Source organism: Papilio machaon, chromosome 8 (assembly GCF_912999745.1).
Source record: "Papilio machaon chromosome 8, ilPapMach1.1, whole genome shotgun sequence".
Classification (NCBI taxonomy): domain Eukaryota; kingdom Metazoa; phylum Arthropoda; class Insecta; order Lepidoptera; family Papilionidae; genus Papilio; species Papilio machaon.
This window is the reverse complement of record NC_059993.1, coordinates 6,101,321-6,119,582: the sequence shown is the minus strand read 5'-3', so window position 1 is coordinate 6,119,582 and position 18,262 is coordinate 6,101,321. Positions and strand designations below refer to the sequence as shown.

General features: G+C 36.0%; 1 protein-coding gene across 2 annotated transcripts; it reads left to right on the top strand.

Annotated features, from left to right (window-relative positions):
• The first annotated feature begins 11,414 nt into the window (after positions 1-11,414).
• LOC123721177 lies at positions 11,415-16,790 on the top strand. Of its 2 annotated transcripts, none has more exons than XM_045678909.1 (2): positions 11,415-12,015; positions 13,094-16,790. In XM_045678909.1, exon 2 carries the CDS (start codon positions 13,381-13,383, stop codon positions 16,552-16,554), a length of 3,174 nt encoding a protein of 1,057 aa, XP_045534865.1. In that variant the 5' UTR covers positions 11,415-12,015; positions 13,094-13,380; the 3' UTR covers positions 16,555-16,790. The 2 variants fall into 2 exon arrangements, with proteins under 2 accessions (XP_045534865.1, XP_045534866.1); XM_045678910.1 differs by lacking the exon at positions 11,415-12,015 and having other exon boundaries at positions 13,029-14,742; positions 15,280-16,790.
• The last annotated feature ends 1,472 nt before the right edge of the window (positions 16,791-18,262 follow it).

The following is an 18,262-nucleotide window of genomic DNA, read 5'->3' as shown; positions in this document are numbered from 1 at the left end:
ATTTAAGATACGAGGTCTGCTTTAAATGCGTCAAGCCTCACCAAGGTGAGTTCTATCGAACATTGCCAGTAAAGTATTTTAGGTCGTTTAAGTTATCCTTCTTCAAACAAACTTATTTTAATATGAATGTAATTAAAATTTATTTAATTTAATTTATTAAATTGATTTAATTTCATTTAAAGTAATTTCATCCTTTTAATCAGTTCAAGGCTAAGAAATTGGTTGACATACAAAAAAGTCATAATTAAAATACAAAGTCATAACTTATAGGCAGCGAAGTCACGTTAAACATCTATATATATATAAAGAAAGTCGTGTTAGTTACACTATTTATAACTCGAGAACGGCTGAATTGATTTGACTGAAAATTGGTGGGCAGGTAGCTTAGAACCAGGAAACGGACATAGGATAATTTTTACCCTGTTTTCTATTTTTTATTCCGCGCGGACGGAGTCGCGGGTAAAAGCTAGTTCGATATAAAAAAACGTTCTCAAATTTTTGAGTGCAACAAAATACAACTGCAATATTAAGGGGAATCAATCCTATTGTAAACGACGATATTAGTACAATTAAATAGAGTCTAAAACAGCTTTAGTTGCTGCAAGAATAGTCCGCTCGACCGGTACATTATCACGACAATTCAGATGGCCGGCGTGAAGTGAAAGTATTCCCGCGTTTCGTCAGATGTCTTCTCTTTCCCACTCTAGTCTTGTAACGAAATAGTTTTTTAAATTCTTGTCTTTGTGTCTGTCCGCAAGGCCACGTTTGTTCCAGATAATTTCTGGAACGGCTGGACCGATTTTAAATTGAAGTAGATGGGAAGGTAGCTGATGCACGCGGGAATATAAGCAACTTTTTTAAATTCTGCGCTAGCGATGTCGCGGGCTAACACAAAACAAAATCGCAAAGTTAAACCATCCGTCCTGAAAAAGTTACACGCATACGTTTTCTCATTTTCACTAACGTTTTACAAAGATAAAAAGTGTATGTTGATACAACATACCCTGTATTTAAATCCATTTATGATTTGGGTTCGTTTTGCGCGCTACGTGTGATTGTGAGCACGCGGCGCGGCGCGGCGTTGCAGATAAAGCCCGTCACTTACACCAGATCGTGTCCAGGCATAATATTTCGCACTGATGGAACACACGTTCCTCCATTTGTGTCATTGAAACATGTTTGTTTCTCTTTTACCGTCTTAGTATTCTTCAATTCGAATATCATTTTTTTCGTGATAATAATGTATTTGCGAAAATAATAAGTCGGTGTTCAGGGGTTAAGCACTTGACTTGCATTCTGCGGGTCATGGGTTCGAATCCCGCCATGTACTAACGTGTTTTTCGATTTTTGATTTACACATTGTAATTTTTATAATATATACGAGAGGTGTTAAATCAAAGAGGAGCTGAGTATCGACTGATTTATTGTTTTCTTCTTTTTTTTTTTTTTTTTTTTTTTTTTTTTTTTTTTTTTTTTTTTTTTTTTTTTTTTTTTTTTTTTTTTTTTTTTTTTTTTTTGAATACTACATACTACAGGGCATACTAACTACAACAACACTAAAATTAATGGAAATTAAACAATAACAAAAACCAGCAAAAACCTTCCGTAACAACTGTGCAACTATTAGATTTTATAAATTTCTTACCCCTGCCTTAGGAGTATCCATACCGCTCAGGAGGCCTCACTGTCCTGCCAAATTTAGTTACATGTAAATTACGGCCGTCTCTACTTGTATTATTACATGATGATGACTGGGTGGAAGATTGATGTGGTTGGACACGGGCGTCGTCGTCATGTGACGTACTCTCGCAACTCATATTGAAGTCGTCCGCATCATACGGCGACACATATGACTCAGAACGGAACTGGCTATCTTTTATTATGTGCCTACGGTTTCTGCGTATCTCGCGACCTGTGCACATTTTTATAATATAAGAACGGGGCCCTATGTTCCCTATTATAATGCCGTTGGACCAATCTCCATTAATTAAAGCTTTTACTTTATCTCCTGCCTTTAATTCTTTTAACTGTTTACAATTTTTATCGTAATAAAACTTATGATAATTTTGTCGTTTGCGTAAACTTTTTATTATTTTGTTTTTATCTATAATTTTTGGTTCGAGAAATGTCGGAGCCCTCGGTAATATACCTCTAAGTCTACGATTATTTAAAAGTTGTGCGGGGGACGCTAATTCGGTACAAATTGGTGTATTTAAATATTCTAATAGCGCTAACCGAAATTCCGATTGATCGTAGTACGTCTTTTTGAGCATACTTTTGATAGTTTGTATCGCTCGTTCTACTTGACCATTAGACTGTGGATACCGCGGAGATGAGGTTATATGTTTAAACTGCCAATCAGTCTCAAACCGTTTAAAATATTGTGACACAAATTCAGGACCATTGTCTGTCATTAATATTTCAGGAATGCCCTGTCTACAAAATATGTTTTTTAAATTGTTAATTACCTCCAATGAGGTCATGGTATTTAACTCGACCACTTCGATGTACTTACTATAGTAATCTATCACTAATAAATACGGCTTACTTGCAAAATGAAAAACATCCACTCCTAACTTAGACCATGCCCTGTTGGGTATCTCGTGAGGTATCAGACATTCTTTATTGTTTTGTTTTCTATAAGTAAGACAAGCTTGACAATGCGATATCAAATCTACAATTTGCGAGTTCATATTAGGCCAATACATTATTTCGCGCGCTCTGTTTTTACATTTTTCCGCTCCTAAATGACCTGAGTGAATTTTTGTTAGCATTTGCTTGCGCATGCATTTAGGTATAACTATCTTAGCGCCTTTCCATACCATATTGTACGCAACAGTGAGCTCATCCCTACTGTCCCAATAAGGTCTCAAGCTCAAATCTAATTTGCTCTTGTGATCGGGCCAACCCTTCTTTATCGTTTTAATTAATAATTGCATTTCCTCATCTAATTTTGTGTTGCGCTGCAATTCCAAAAAATGCGTGTCCGTCAGAGGATTGCTGATCGCGACTGCGCACACCTGCGCGCGCATCGCCCAGTGTTCACGCGCGGCTTCACTCAACGCCGGCGCTGGTGCCACTGCGCGTGACAGCGTGTCTGCTACGTACAAGTATTTGCCCGGTTTGTATATAAGTTTAAAAGAATACGGTTGCAATCTCAAGAGCATTCTCTGCAAACGTGCCGGTGCCTCGGATATTGGCTTTTTTGTTATACTTATGAGAGGCTTGTGGTCGGTTTCTATAATAACATCGTCGCGGCCATAAATATACGAATAAAATTTTTCGCAAGCGAATACACACGCATATAATTCTTTCTCAATCTGTGCGTATCGCTGCTCGGTTTCCGTTAACGACTTGGACGCGTAGCAGACAGGTGCGTCGTCCTGCATGAGGCACGCGCCCAGCCCGTGCTTGCTGGCGTCCACGGACAGCGTCACCGGCTTCTCTAAACTGTAGTACCTTAACACCGGTGGACTAATCAAACACGTTTTTAATTCATTAAAACATTTATCATGTCTCTCATCCCAGTGCCATTCAACATTTTTTTTAAGTAGTTCTCTAAGAAGATGTGTTTTCTCTGACAAATTTGGTATAAAATTGCCTACGTAATTTACAAGACCTAAAAACCTTTCTAAATCTTTTACTGATTTAGGTGTGGGCATATTTTGTACGGCCAACGTATGCGAGTCATCAGGGGAGATACCATTTTTTGAAATTTTATGACCTAAATATTTCAATTCTGTTAATCCAATTTTGCACTTCTTTTTATTTAATTTTATATTAATTTCCCTACATCTTTTCAATACACGCCGTAACCGTTCATCGTGCACTTGTCGCGTTGGACCGAACACTAACAAATCGTCCACAAATAATATAACGCCATCTAAGTCATCAAAAAATTCGTACAATTTTTTATGAAAGATTTCGGATGCCGACGAAATCCCAAACGGCATTCTTAAAAATTTATATCGGCCGAACGCGGTATTAAAGGTACATAAATTGGTTGAACTATTGTGTAATTTTACTTGGAAAAAAGACTGCTTAGCGTCCAGGGTGCTAAAAAATGTTGCACCCGATAACCTGGACGTGATTTCGTCCAAAGTAGGCAATTTAAAATGTTCCCGCCTAATTGCTTTATTCAAATCTTTGGGATCTAAACAAATACGTATGTCCCCGTCTGGTTTTTTCACGACTGTCATACTATTCACCCAGTCCGTCGGACCCTCAACTTTAGCAATTACATTTTGTTTGACTAATTCATCTAACTTGTTTTTTACACTATCTCTCAACGCTATCGGTAACTTCCGAGGCGCATGTATTACCGGTGAGATATTGTCTTTTATTTGTATTTTATATTCACCTGGCAAACAGCCCATGCCTTGAAAAATGTCGTCAAATTCATCTAAAATACTATCACTCGTCTGGTTGTTAACTGCTAACACCCGGCGCACTGCATTTAACTCCTCGCACGATTGACGCCCCAAAATAGGCACAGAATCGACATCCGCGACAATAAATCTTAATATATAATCGTTTTGTTTATATTTTACTTTCAAACTACATTTACCCATAACTTTAATTGCTGTACCCGAGTATCCTATTAACTTAGTCGAAGTTGGAATTATGTTAATTTTATTTATACCTATTGATGTCAAATACCTAGTCGGCAAAACATTTACGTCAGCTCCCGTGTCCAACTTCATTTTCAATACAGTATTATTGATTATTACATCTACCACCCAATCACTATTTTTAGAAAATATATAATTTTTACATACCCGATCCGAGGTGTCCTCCTGCACGGTATGGATATGACCCGCACGACACATTTTTGAAAAATGGTTCAATTTGTTACACTTTCTGCATGTTTTCCCGTACGCCGGGCACTCGAATCTCGAGTGCACAGTGCCGCAATAACCGCATGCGCCGCGCTGCCACTGAACAGGTCGCGCTGCGCTCTTCGACCGTTGAGATGACGTCACCGCGCGCCCGGCGCTGCCGCGCTGCCGGCTGCCGGTGGCACGCTCACTGTTTACCGGGCGCGCCGAACTGCCGGTCTGGTTTATGCCACACGTACACACCATGTTACCAGTCCCGAGATAGCCGCGAGACCGCTGAATTGCATGTACATGACCTTCTGTCTTCACTTCAAGTACTTGCTCTCGTAGATTGTCTCTTTTAATCATACTGGCCTGTGCTCTCGACATTTCCGCTAGCTTACATAGTTCGATAGACTTATTGAGAGTAAGGTCTTGCTCCCTCAATAGCCTTTCGCGGAGGCCGTCATCTCTAATGCCATATATTAGCCTGTCTTTTAACAAGTCTTCGCGTAAACTTTGGAATTCACAAGACATTGAGAGTTTACTTAACTCAGTAATATATTGCTCCATAGATTCACAATCCTGTTGATTGCGTCCAAAAAATTTATGCCTCTCGATCGTTAGGTTCTTTTTACCACCAAAATATCCGTCGAACTTTATGAGTAAATCTTCAGCCGTCCTGAATTGTTCATTAAATTGCTCGAAGATTTCTTGACACTTCTCGCCAGCTACGTGCAGCAATACGTTGACCTGCACATCCGGTGTCTCCTTATCCAGCTTAATCGCTTTCATGTAAATCTTAAAACTGTTTTTCCACTTGCTCCACTCTCGCGTTATATTGCCCGATGTAACGTTGCTCACAGAGTCGTCGAAACGAAACGGCGGCGGCGGTTGTAACGCGTTATTCATTTTGAACGTACACTTTGCACTTTCTTGATAACTGTTTAAATCTTTTCACTGATATAGTCTTAACACCACTTTTAAACTAGCTTAGCTTAAAATTTCCAGAATCCTACCGGCTGCGCCATGTAATTTTTATAATATATACGAGAGGTGTTAAATCAAAGAGGAGCTGAGTATCGACTGATTTATTGTTTTTCTATATCTACCCTCAACATCTTTACAAGTACCTGACACACATGTACATTTATCCGACGTTCTTAAGGTGAAGGAAAGCTAAATTTTCTAAGTTCGATTCGCCGACGGTCACCGAACATAGCCGAACTTACGATTGTAGCCTGATGCATAATTTAAATAAAATTACAGCATGTCAATAAGTGTCTATTGTAACAATTAACGGACTAAATTAACGGAAGTAGACTTTAACTGAAGTTAACAAAAGCGTTAACACTTTTTAAACTTAACTTAAAAGTTAATCCGTTAAGCAGATTGTTTACTTCGTTAATTAACGATTAACGGATTAACGAGTTAATGTCCACTTATGTGAATATTTGTTCCAGACTATGGTCTACATCTATACCAAATTACATCGAGAATAGTTAAATTGTTTTTGATATACGTAGTAACGAACATCCATTCATCCATCTAAACTTTCGCATTGATAATATTAGCATGAAGTATGACTATCCCAAATTACTTTACGAACGGTGTAACATATTGTGACACAATAAAAATATTTTAAACGGCGCGTTTTCACTCGTAACAGTTAATTACCAAAATGAAACATAGCTTTCATGAGAGCAATACAGCGAAATCGTCACAACACATCAATCATTTGTTGGCTCACAGATTTCATTTTGAATACTATTTGTCATTGCAGCGCGTGGGCTGACATTGTTTCCGAACTGGATAATAAATTACTTACATCTTTTAATTCTATAAAATCCTATGTTCATAAATAATCGTATAAAGTACAGGAAATGTCCTAAAAATTGTAATAATTATGTTTTAAAATTTGCGTTTTGTTGGTCGTCAATTTCTGTGTATGTATCTACTGTAATGTTATTTTATTTACGAAGTGTCTAGTCTTTTCGATGTATTTAGGGTACCAGAAAGTTCAATGAAATTAATTAATTCAATGGTATTGAAATCTATTTGGTCAAAAGTTTATAGTTCACGACTAATTTAATTCTTTAGTTCAATTTCATTGCAATGAAGGCTTTGATTAATCAGATGGAAACAGTGCAGTCGGTATTCATAATGTTCATATTCTCGTAAAAAGTTAAACAACAATACAAATAATAAGATCTTATTTTTAGGTTATTTTAGAGTTACTATAGGTATCCTTTAAAAATTTAAAGCTTTAAAATTAAAATAACAATGACGGTTAATTTATGTCTGACCACAGTGCAATTTAGAGTAAGTTTTATGTAAATTTTATTGTAACACCAGATTAAATAGCCGCTTTGCTTTGGGTCACGAAAGGCAATTATCTTAATGGGATTGTTATTCATTACAGTTAAAACAAAATACTTATTACGTAGAAGAATTCAATTAAAAAGCGTGTGCTTTGTATTCTTATACCATAAATCGTATTCATATGATTTAAAATATTTTTTTAGATGATAACGAAAAGTCTTTAGGTCACTCAAAAATTATACAATATTCAATTTTTTTAAGATGAAGTATGTATACCTATACCACGTCACCCTTTTTCCCATTCTTCAATACATAACAAAAGCTTGAACGTAGCGATCGCTACGGCGTAGGCATGTAGATTTCTATATTGGTATAAATAAGAGCAGATATCGAGTTTGATGCCTCGATGGAGCACACGAATCTTCAATAAAAAGCAAAGTTTACAAACCATGGACATTGTTACAAAAATAAAATACATATAAATTATTGTATTATATAAATAACTTTATTATTGGTCAATCAAGTGAAAAATAAACAACATGTCGGTACGAAACTATGATCAATCAACGCGGAATCGTCCTTGGATAATTTCCGTCATGCTTTTCCTTATTTATTCCAATAAGCTTTCTAATACAGTATTAATTTCCGTGGTATCGTTTATTACATAAATATGAACGAATTGCTAATTTGTGGGTAACAGCTCGTTACCTCACCAATGTCTGTAAATTATTTATAATCTGTTTCAGATATTTTATCATTACACTAGAGTTCTGGTTCAAAGATGTAGGATGACAAGAAGTAGGTAGAGGCTACTTTGTTGTACTAATTAGAGTGAAACCTAATTAGCTATTGTGGCGGCTCTGTGTTGATTAACGTGCTCTGTGGTGAAGGACGTTGTGAGAAAAATGTTACTCAACTACAAAAACCCTTCGAGGTCACGCCAGAGGCTACGAGTTTTTGTATTATTAACGTTTTCAACCGACTTCCAAAATCAAATACTTACGTTATCAATTCGTTTCGTTCGTTTTTTGTAGATTTCTTATTTATTGTTACGAATTGGATGTTTCCAACTCAAAATACTTTAACTGGAATTGAATCATGGACTCCGATGTTTTACTGTGTGTCATCTGGTAGGTTTAACTTCCCTGTTTAGGTTTAATGTTCTAAATCACATCAATGGTGACACAAATATCAATCAATAAAACTAGACATGGATATAAATAAAAGAAAAATAAATTTTACAAAGATTTATAAAAAAACTTTTCTGTAATTGTTTCTTTTTTATAACGGAGAGATCATCGAACCCCATGGAAACTAACAACACCACAGGAACTGCAGATGCATTGCTGGCCTTTGGGAAATAAAGTTAACAGTGTCTTCATAATGATTTTTAAAAAACCTTTTAATAAGTCTCCCTCTCGTCATCATAGTCTTTGGTTTCTCAATATTACTTTTATCAACTGCCATGTCATTATCATCATCAACAGTTCTTATCCTAATCACGTGGGTTCGGCGCACAATGTTTTATACACCTTAAAGTTTTGGCTACATTTTTTACGGCCGGCCGCCTACCTGTTACCAGCCCTAATTGGGAATTATCAACTGGTTAACATAAATGGTTTTTTTCTTTGTTACAGTTAGGGACTGGAAACTAATAAGAGGGCTTCGTTTAGTATTTACATTATCATTACTTGCAATAATATTATGTTAATAACACAGTATAGGGTTTACAGGTGTATTAAGAAATTAAACTAACCGTTTTAGTATTTGCCAACTGGATCATAACATGAAATAATCTTGTTAATTAGCGTTTGCTCCACTTTCCTAAGCTGCATCCAGAAGGCTATTCAGCCAGCCAATTAATAACTTAACGGATATCGTTTCTCCTTGTTAGCAATTTAAATGCAGTTTGCAACTTCTGTTCTCTTGATTTGAAATAATATGTTTAACATGATAATTCCTTTAAGTGTACTTAGAATTTTGTAAAACCACAAAGTACCTGAATCGGAATTAGATTCCCTTTGGGAGCGTAGGTTCGAATCCTACCGGCTGCGCCATGTACTATTTTGTATATTATCTTAGTATGACACACTTTAAATAAATAAAAATCAATTAATATTTTACTAATTTATAACAAGACTTTTCTCCTTAGCTACCCACTTATTTAATAATAATTTTTCTACTACTAAAAACATAGATTAAAAACAAAGAGTATCTCACTCTGAAACCCTAGTGTTGCCACAATAGGTATTCTATACAAAGTACTTTTTAATTTGTGTATAGAAAATGTGTAAATTCAACTTTACATCAGAGAAATAAGTAAATTATAGGCGTATAGGATTTTAATTTTTCCAATTAATAATCATTATATTTATCTGGCATTAAATGAATAAGCGGGTAAAGTTATTCATATTAATTAATAATTGTATGAGTGCATTGTTTTTATGTTAGTCAAAAATTAGGTGCAAAAAATATACTATATGTTTGCGTAAAGTTCTAACATTTTAAGATCACTGTGGCATAAAATGTGTTGATGGGAGTGTTGTCGGCAGGAAGAAAGTAGGTTTCCGGTTCAAGGTAGTTGCATAACTTGAGGCGGGCGGAAATCGCGAGCGCAAAGCTATTCCATACGAGCACCGTCTTATTTTCCGTTTTAGATTTTTGGGATATTTCATAAACGACATTTACATATATGAACTGAAAACTAAATGCAGAGTTTGATGGTTCAAGCATATAGTTGATAACAAACAGGTGTACGTATATATAGATAGATTATGTTAACCAAACGTCTATGTAAAAGATATTTTCTTTGTGTTTTGACAGAATTGGCAATACAATCAGATCAGGTCCGAATCTAACCATATAGAGCTAATCATTTGAGAGAAAAATTAAACACTTGCAATGCGTATATCGACATGACCAATGAGATTGACGTAGATTGAATAATTATTTTTTACTAAAGTGTGAAGTCGCTACACTCGTATGTAAACATGCACATTTATCTTTTGTTCTTTTTATATTATTACTGTTAAATAGATGGTAAGATTAAACAGACAAGAATTTCTCGCAGGAAATATTACGGTAATATATGAACGAGATTTATAAATTGAAATGAATTTGATCAATACTCATTACGGCTTTGTTTTTACTTAGATTGTAAAAATACTGCCAGAGGTTTGAAAAATAAAATGTGTAAAAATAAATAAAATTTTACAAAGGTTTTATTGCTTTATAAATACAATTTTGAAAAAAAACTTATAAGATATAGGATTTAGTTTAAGACTTACGTAATTGCTTAAGTAATTGCTTAATAACTTCAATAATTTATACATAATGTAAATTATTGAAAATCTTTTAATCAAAAACAATTTTGGGATTAAGAGTATTTTCTACAAACATAAACCTTTAGCATATTGAAAGCCTTTGAGAGGATGTAATTAAAGTTGTTGTTCGATTGTAATTAGTTTTGAATTATAAAGCTAAGGTTTACACATTTAACCCGCGTATTGTTCTTGTTTGTACAGGTTAAACTTGTACATAATTAATTGAAATTCATACTTTGCTTTTATTCGGCATTTTAATAATTTTGAAGATAAAAACCTAATATCCTGTTAATTAATTAATTTGTATTTGTTAAATATAAAATAATTTATAATAAAATAATGTGCTTCGTATAAACTCGGAAAATACTTTACTGAAAAGTGAAAACTGGCATATGACATGCTTTTCATGATGCTCTCATAATATGAGGTCATTATTATAATATATTATATATTATTATTATTATTATTATTTATTATAACGGAATCAACAATGTTTAACGGTGGTATGTCATTGAATTCCTATGCTAACTTCAAGTTGATTATGGTTATTCAGGTTTATTGGTTTCATAAATTACATAATAAAGGTTTTTTTCAGCGTTTATTAGCATCGTCTACTGTACACATAACTTAATATAAATAAAAAATCTTACTCTTTTAATTTTCAAGGTTTAATGCTTAAATCAGTAGGTGTGCATTTAAATGAGATTCCCTACTTAACTCTGCGTCAAGTGCATGGAAATATTTAACGAGGGAAACGAGTTGGTGTGAAGATGGTATAGCCCGCCTCGAGTGACGATACACGTACTTCTATCGTTGTTTATAAATATACTCAATATTTTAGCCTTGTGAATAATTAAAAAAATTATGTATCTAAGTTTTTATATATTACTAAATACTCGTCCACTTCTCAGGAAGCAATGAATAAACCAACTGTTCGCGCCAATTCGCCGTTGGGATATGCGCCTGCCATTTTTCAACGAGCAACGGCGTAATTTTAGGATCACCGTCATAGAATTAAGATTTGTTAATTTAAATTAATTTTTAACTGTGTCATTCTGTTCGCTGTTATCGATCAACTCGCATTACACGTCTCTTCCCTCTCTGGCAAAAATTTGTTTTATTCCGTATAAAACTCACTAACTTTTACATGGTCAGCTTCGAGCCAAATTATATATTGTTAATAACCAGTGGAGTTAATAATTTCGTCGATTTCTACGGATTTAACGAAGATCTTGAAGAAGACATTAGTTCGTCCGGAGGTCATGTGAAGGACATCTTGAGAACAAAGAAACGGACAAACATACTCAGCACCGCACAGTGTTTAATGGAAGTTTATTAGTATTTTGATCATTTGTGTAGTGTTGTTTAGTTTACTTTAAGATTATTTTTGTAAATTTTCAGATTTTTGCCTTTTTCCATATACAATGACCGAGGAGAGGGAATTAATTAAAAAGCGAGCGAGTTATAAAGGTCGCCTAACTGTATTTAGTAATTACATCAGCGATTTAAAAGAGCCTTTAACTTCGTCCCAGGTTAGCGAATTGAAGACCCGCGTAAGTAAAATTGATATTTTATATACAAACTACGATGAGGTCCAACTACGTTTAGAGTGTTTAGCCGACGATATTGACAGTCAAATTAGCGAACGTACCGATTTCGAGTCAATTTATTTTAAAATTATTGCAAAGGCGCAAGACTTAATAATGCGTCATGACAATAGTGAGCAAAACAAAAGCGCACTAAGTTGCAGTAGTTCACAGCGCAACGATAATATCGTTAAATTGCCTACTATACAGCTACCTAAGTTTAGTGGTTCATATGATAATTGGCTTGAGTTTAGAGACACTTTTTCTAGCTTAATACACTCGAACGATAGTATAGATAATATAAATAAGTTTCATTATCTTCGCGCGTCGCTCGAAGGGACAGCCGCTGTAGTTATTCAATCTATTGAATTTTCAGCCGGTAATTACTTAATTGCTTGGAATTTGTTATGCGACCGGTTTGATAACAAAAGGCTATTGATACAGAATCATGTTGCTGTAATATTTAATATCGAGACAATTACAAAGGAGTCGAATTATATTTTAAAGCGTACAATTGATACGATAAATAAAAATATTAGGGCTTTAGAATCGTTAGGAGAACCTGTAAGTTACTGGGATACGTTATTAATATACATAATTAGTCATAAATTAGATTCAATAACGTATCGTGAGTGGGAGGAATATAAAGGTAGGTTGGACTGTAATACTGCTATTTCATTTCAATTATTTCTAACATTTCTTCGAAATCGTGCAGACCTTTTAGAAACTTTAGAACTATCTCGTTGTTCTCAACCTGCACAAAAGAGGACAAGCAGTATTAAAAGTATGGTGTCGATTGCACAATGTTCAAAAATTCAAAATAACGAGAAGCCTTCGTTACAGTTATGTCCTAATTGCAAATGCGAACATAAATTAAGCAATTGTCCCAAGTTTTTAGAACTTAATTACGAACAGCGTTTGGAACTTTTACCCAAATTAAAGGTTTGTTTCAATTGTTTACGTTCAGGTCATTATGCAAACAATTGTAGAACTAACGGTTGCAAAATATGTAAAAAGCGACATAATGTTCTAATTCACATTCCAGATCTGAAGTATAAGCCAACAACTAATGTATGTTCTAACACTGAGGACCGCTCCGCACTTTCTCCCGCAAACCCGACACAAGGCAGTGACGAGCCCTCTGGTAATGTCACGTTGTCTGCTCAACTTTCAACCTACTTGCCCAACAGAACGCAGGTACTCTTAGCCACTTCCCTTATAAAAATTATCGACGACCGCGGCGGCGAGCGTCTCGCCCGCGCTGTTCTCGACAGCGGCAGCACTTCATGCCTTATTAGTGAACGATTAAAACAATCGTTAAATTTACCAACAATGAAGGTAAACGAGTCACTTTTGGGTATAAATAATTCAAAATCGCATATAGGCGAAATGTGTTGTTTACCCATTAAGTCGTTAAATGAAAACTTTTCGACAAAGATTTTCTGTTTTGTTTTGCCGAATATAACTGACGATGTGCCCAGTCAGCAAATAATTTTAAAAGACTTAAATTTACCTAGCAACCTCTGTTTAGCGGATCCCAACTTCCACACTCCATCTTCGGTGGATTTAATTATTGGTGCGGATGTTTTCTGGGATTTATTAGGGCTACGTAAAATTAGTTTAGGAGCCGGGAAACCCGTGCTATTTGAATCTAGTCTAGGGTGGCTAGTTTCAGGCCCTTTGTATAATAGTGGCCAAGCGCGCTCGACTTCTGACTTTAAGTCCAATTTCGTGTCGGTAAAATCAAATAATAATGTTTCTTCGTGCAATGATTCCAGTGATGACATTCAAACCCTATTAACGCGGTTTTGGCGCCTCGAGGAGGTCAGCCCTCAGTCTTCATCTTTCTCCGAAGAAGAGAAAATGTGCGAAGAACATTTTATCAAAAATACATCTCGTCAGGCAGACGGTCGGTTCTGTGTCAGGTTGCCACTGACACAGTCACCTGATGTATTAGGCGGCTCGCTGCAGCGCGCCGAGCATTGTTTACTTTCCTTAGAGAGAAAATTCAAAGGGCAATCCGAATTTAAAAATAATTATATTGAGTTTATGTCTGAATACCTATCATTAGGTCATATGTCCGAATGTTCATTTGATTCACAGAGACAAGCTTACTTTATTCCACATCACTCATTAAATTTAAACATTGGGTCCACGGAGCCTTGTAAAACATTAGGTCTCAGTTGGCTTATCGAATCAGATGATTTGCATTTTTCTACAAATAATATTAAATTAAATAAATTAACTAAGCGAGGACTACTTTCAGTCATTTCACAAATATTCGACCCGCTTGGTCTCTTAGCTCCCTGCATTATTTCCATGAAAATATTAATGCAAAAATTATGGCTTCTTAAACTTTCGTGGGACGATCCACTGCCTATAGAAATTATTAAATCGTGGCAAATAATTGCAGACAGCTTGCCTTTATTAAGTTCTTTGCGTATTCCTCGTCTTATACTTTGCAATAGTTACGACTCGATTGATTTGCATATTTTTTGTGACGCATCGCAATCTGCTTACGGTGCTTGTTTATACGTTCGTAGCACAAATGATAATGTTGTTTTGGTGCGGTTGCTTTCAGCAAAAAGTCGAGTGGCGCCTATAAAGCCCACCACGATCCCGAGACTCGAGCTGTGCGCTGCGCTCGTCGGAGTGTGCCTATACGAAAAGGTGTTACGTTCTCTACGAGTTCAAGTAAGATCAGTAACTTTTTGGACAGACTCCACTATCGTCTTAGGCTGGTTAAGAATGTTGCCGAGTAAATTACAACCGTTTGTGCGTAACCGCGTAGCCGAGATACTAGATAAAACTAGCTCACACGTTTGGCGTCATGTTCCCACTGAATTGAACCCGGCAGATTATGTCTCACGCGGTGTCACTATTGAAAAGATACGCGATCTCGACATGTGGTGGTCAGGCCCTCAGTTTCTGAAGAATGATATTTCCTCTTGGCCAAAAAATGTTACGGCAAATGAGTGTTTACCTGAAACGCGTACTGAAATTACTTTAATTAATAATTACTCTAATAGATCTTTAATCAATTTCGAACGTTTTTCTAATTTTGTAAGATTACAACGCACCATGGCGTATGTATTAAGATTCATTAATATTTGTAAGAAACAGCGTCCACCAACACAATTTCTAACCAACGATGAACTTCAAAATTCTTTAATTGTTTTATTAAAATTATCACAAATCGAGTCATTCAATGAATACAATATTTTATTGCAGAATAAGCGCTTGCCCGCAAAGAACCATCTATTGAAATTTAATCCGTTTTTAGACAACAACAAATTAATGCGTGTCGGCGGTCGCTTAGGTAATTCATTGTTTTCTTATGAAAAGAAGCATCCTATTTTATTACAGTCCACTCATCATTTAACAAAAATACTTTTTAAATATATGCATGTAAAACTTTTACATGCTGGCCCTCGTTTATTATTGACTTCAATTAGAGAAACTTACTGGCCAATCGGTGGTCTAAATTTAGCTAAACGAACTTTTCGTAATTGTCATTTATGTTGTAGATTTAAAGGAAAGGTAGTGAATCCTATCATGGGTAACCTGCCGCAGCGACGTGTGACCGCGAGTGGCTATCCCTTCGAGACCGTTGGCATCGACTACGCCGGACCTATCATGTCAGCCAGTCGACAAGGACGCGGCTGTAAACTTGTCAAAGTTTATATTATTGTTTTCGTGTGTTTCGTTACTAAGGCCATGCACATTGAGTTAGTAGGTGATTTGACAAGTAATAATTTTCTGTCGGCTCTTCGTCGATTTATGTCACGTCGCGGCAAACCTAAACACATTTATTCCGATAACGGGACCTCATTCGTAGGTGCGTATAATGAAATCGGTCGTTTTATTAAAAGTTGTAACAATTCGCTGCCTGGTGACCTAGCTCCTGAAGGTATTAATTTCCATTTCCTACCTCCTCACGCCCCTCATTTCGGTGGTCTATGGGAGGCAGGCGTTAAATCTGTAAAGTTCCATCTTAAACGAATTCTTGGTAATTGTAACCTCACATACGAGGAATTAAACACTGTGCTGGTCCAAATTGAGGCAGTTCTCAACTCACGTCCGCTAACGCCGCTCTCAGCAGATCCTAGCGACCTGCTTCCGTTGACGCCGGGACACTTCCTCATCGGCCGCCCTCTCACCGCCCTGCCGACAGACTGCTACGAGCGACACGTCACAGGAACACTGAGCCGATACCAACATTTGGAGCAACTCCGCCAACACTTTTGGCGCAGATGGAGCAAAGAGTATATATCGGAACTTCAGTTGAGGACGAAATGGCGCTCTGATCTAAACCCTTTACAGGAAGGTGTCCTCGTGATCCTGAAGGAGGACAATCTACCGCCGCTGAAATGGCGGCTGGGTCGAGTCGTGGCAGTCCATCCCGGAGCGGACGGAGTATCCCGTGTGGCTGACGTGCGGACTGCGACAGGAGTCGTACGCCGCGCTTTTAGCAAGATCTGCCCGCTGCCTCAAGACGACATCTAGTTCTGTTGAAGGACGAGCCTTCAACGCCCGGGGGCATGTTCGCGCCAATTCGCCGTTGGGATATGCGCCTGCCATTTTTCAACGAGCAACGGCGTAATTTTAGGATCACCGTCATAGAATTAAGATTTGTTAATTTAAATTAATTTTTAACTGTGTCATTCTGTTCGCTGTTATCGATCAACTCGCATTACACGTCTCTTCCCTCTCTGGCAAAAATTTGTTTTATTCCGTATAAAACTCACTAATTTTTACACCAACTGTAGGACCATAGGGTCCCTAAAGATGATTAAGGACAGACACTGGCTCACCACTACCACACTGGAGCGCAGGCGCACGTCCGCTTCGTACCGCGTTCGTCACTCAACTACCCAGGGACAGCTGTGCCTTCCAGTGTGGTACATGAGACAGTGATTTGTATCTATGGCATAGATACCAACACTACACCAACATCTTACAATGAATATACCAACATTTTACAGATCTGACAAAACAATATATTATAAATAATTTTGTTTTATCATCGTAATCGCAAGTATATCATAAAAAATGTAATCCAAAATCCTAAGTAATTTTTCAAGACAATGTAGATTAATGATAAAATTGGTAGAGATAATTTAAACCAAATTTTTCAATCTTGGGAAACTTTGGTCTCTATATTTTAGGCCAAGTTAAAGTATAATTAATGAGTAAAACATAGCGGAAACTTTGTTATGTCATCACGGAGTAGAAAACAGAGTTTGCAGTAAATCATAAAGTTTAATCTGTTCATTTGTTTAGATATCGACAGTTTTACTAATTTCGATAAATCCGAGAGATTTTTAGTTAAATTAATTATAGATTTACTCTATTTAAAACCTTTTTAATAAACACGAACAAGGTTCTATACCATGCTAAAACGCTTGTTGAAGAATAATAAATAATAAATTTTAAATATTCGTTTATAAATTACAATCACATCGTGACACAACAATTGATGAATTTATGTTGAAAATTGCAAACATTTAAATACATTTCAATTTTATTACATTTATTAAAATATCTCATCAATGTTTGTTAACGTGCAACTGTGTAACGTATTGTTTAATTACGATTTTCCAATATTGCGACAAATTTGATTAATAGTAAATTAAGCTGCGGACATGAATTGGAAACATTGCTCATGTTGTTGGCTTTGGATTATTTGATCGATTGCCAACAAGCGAGTATTAATTATAATTCAGCTGTGCGTGTCTTTTTGTTCCCTTTTTTGGGCCTCTCTATTTTTCGATAGAGCATAACATCTGAAGAAAATAAAAAAGTCTTGAAAAAGTTGCTAATCAAACTAACTTATTGTATTTTTTTCTTTATTTATACACATTTACTACGATGTTTTATTTTAATATAACTCCGAGAAAATATGAATATGCACGTAATGCAGAATCCTTTTTGACTAGAGATGAATGAAATTAATCCTCTCCTTTTTCTTGTTTTGGTATTGACGCAGAAGGGGACGCATATGAAGAATAAATATTCACTTATATAATGCACTGCCTGTTAAGGGTAGGAATCACATCTGCAAGTGTCTACGAACCACAGCCACTTGGAGAATTATGGTGGCCGATTACTTGTTTATTACCTTATACAATGAAAAGAGTATTATTTAAAAATATAGTTTGATTATCATAGAAAAATATTTATATAAAAGTTATGCTCCAATTCAATTTGTCAG

Coding starts and splice junctions, on each gene's coding strand:
- LOC123721177 (XM_045678909.1), top strand. CDS start 13,381: ATGAAGGTAAACGAGTCACTTTTGGGTATAAATAATTCAAAATCGCAT.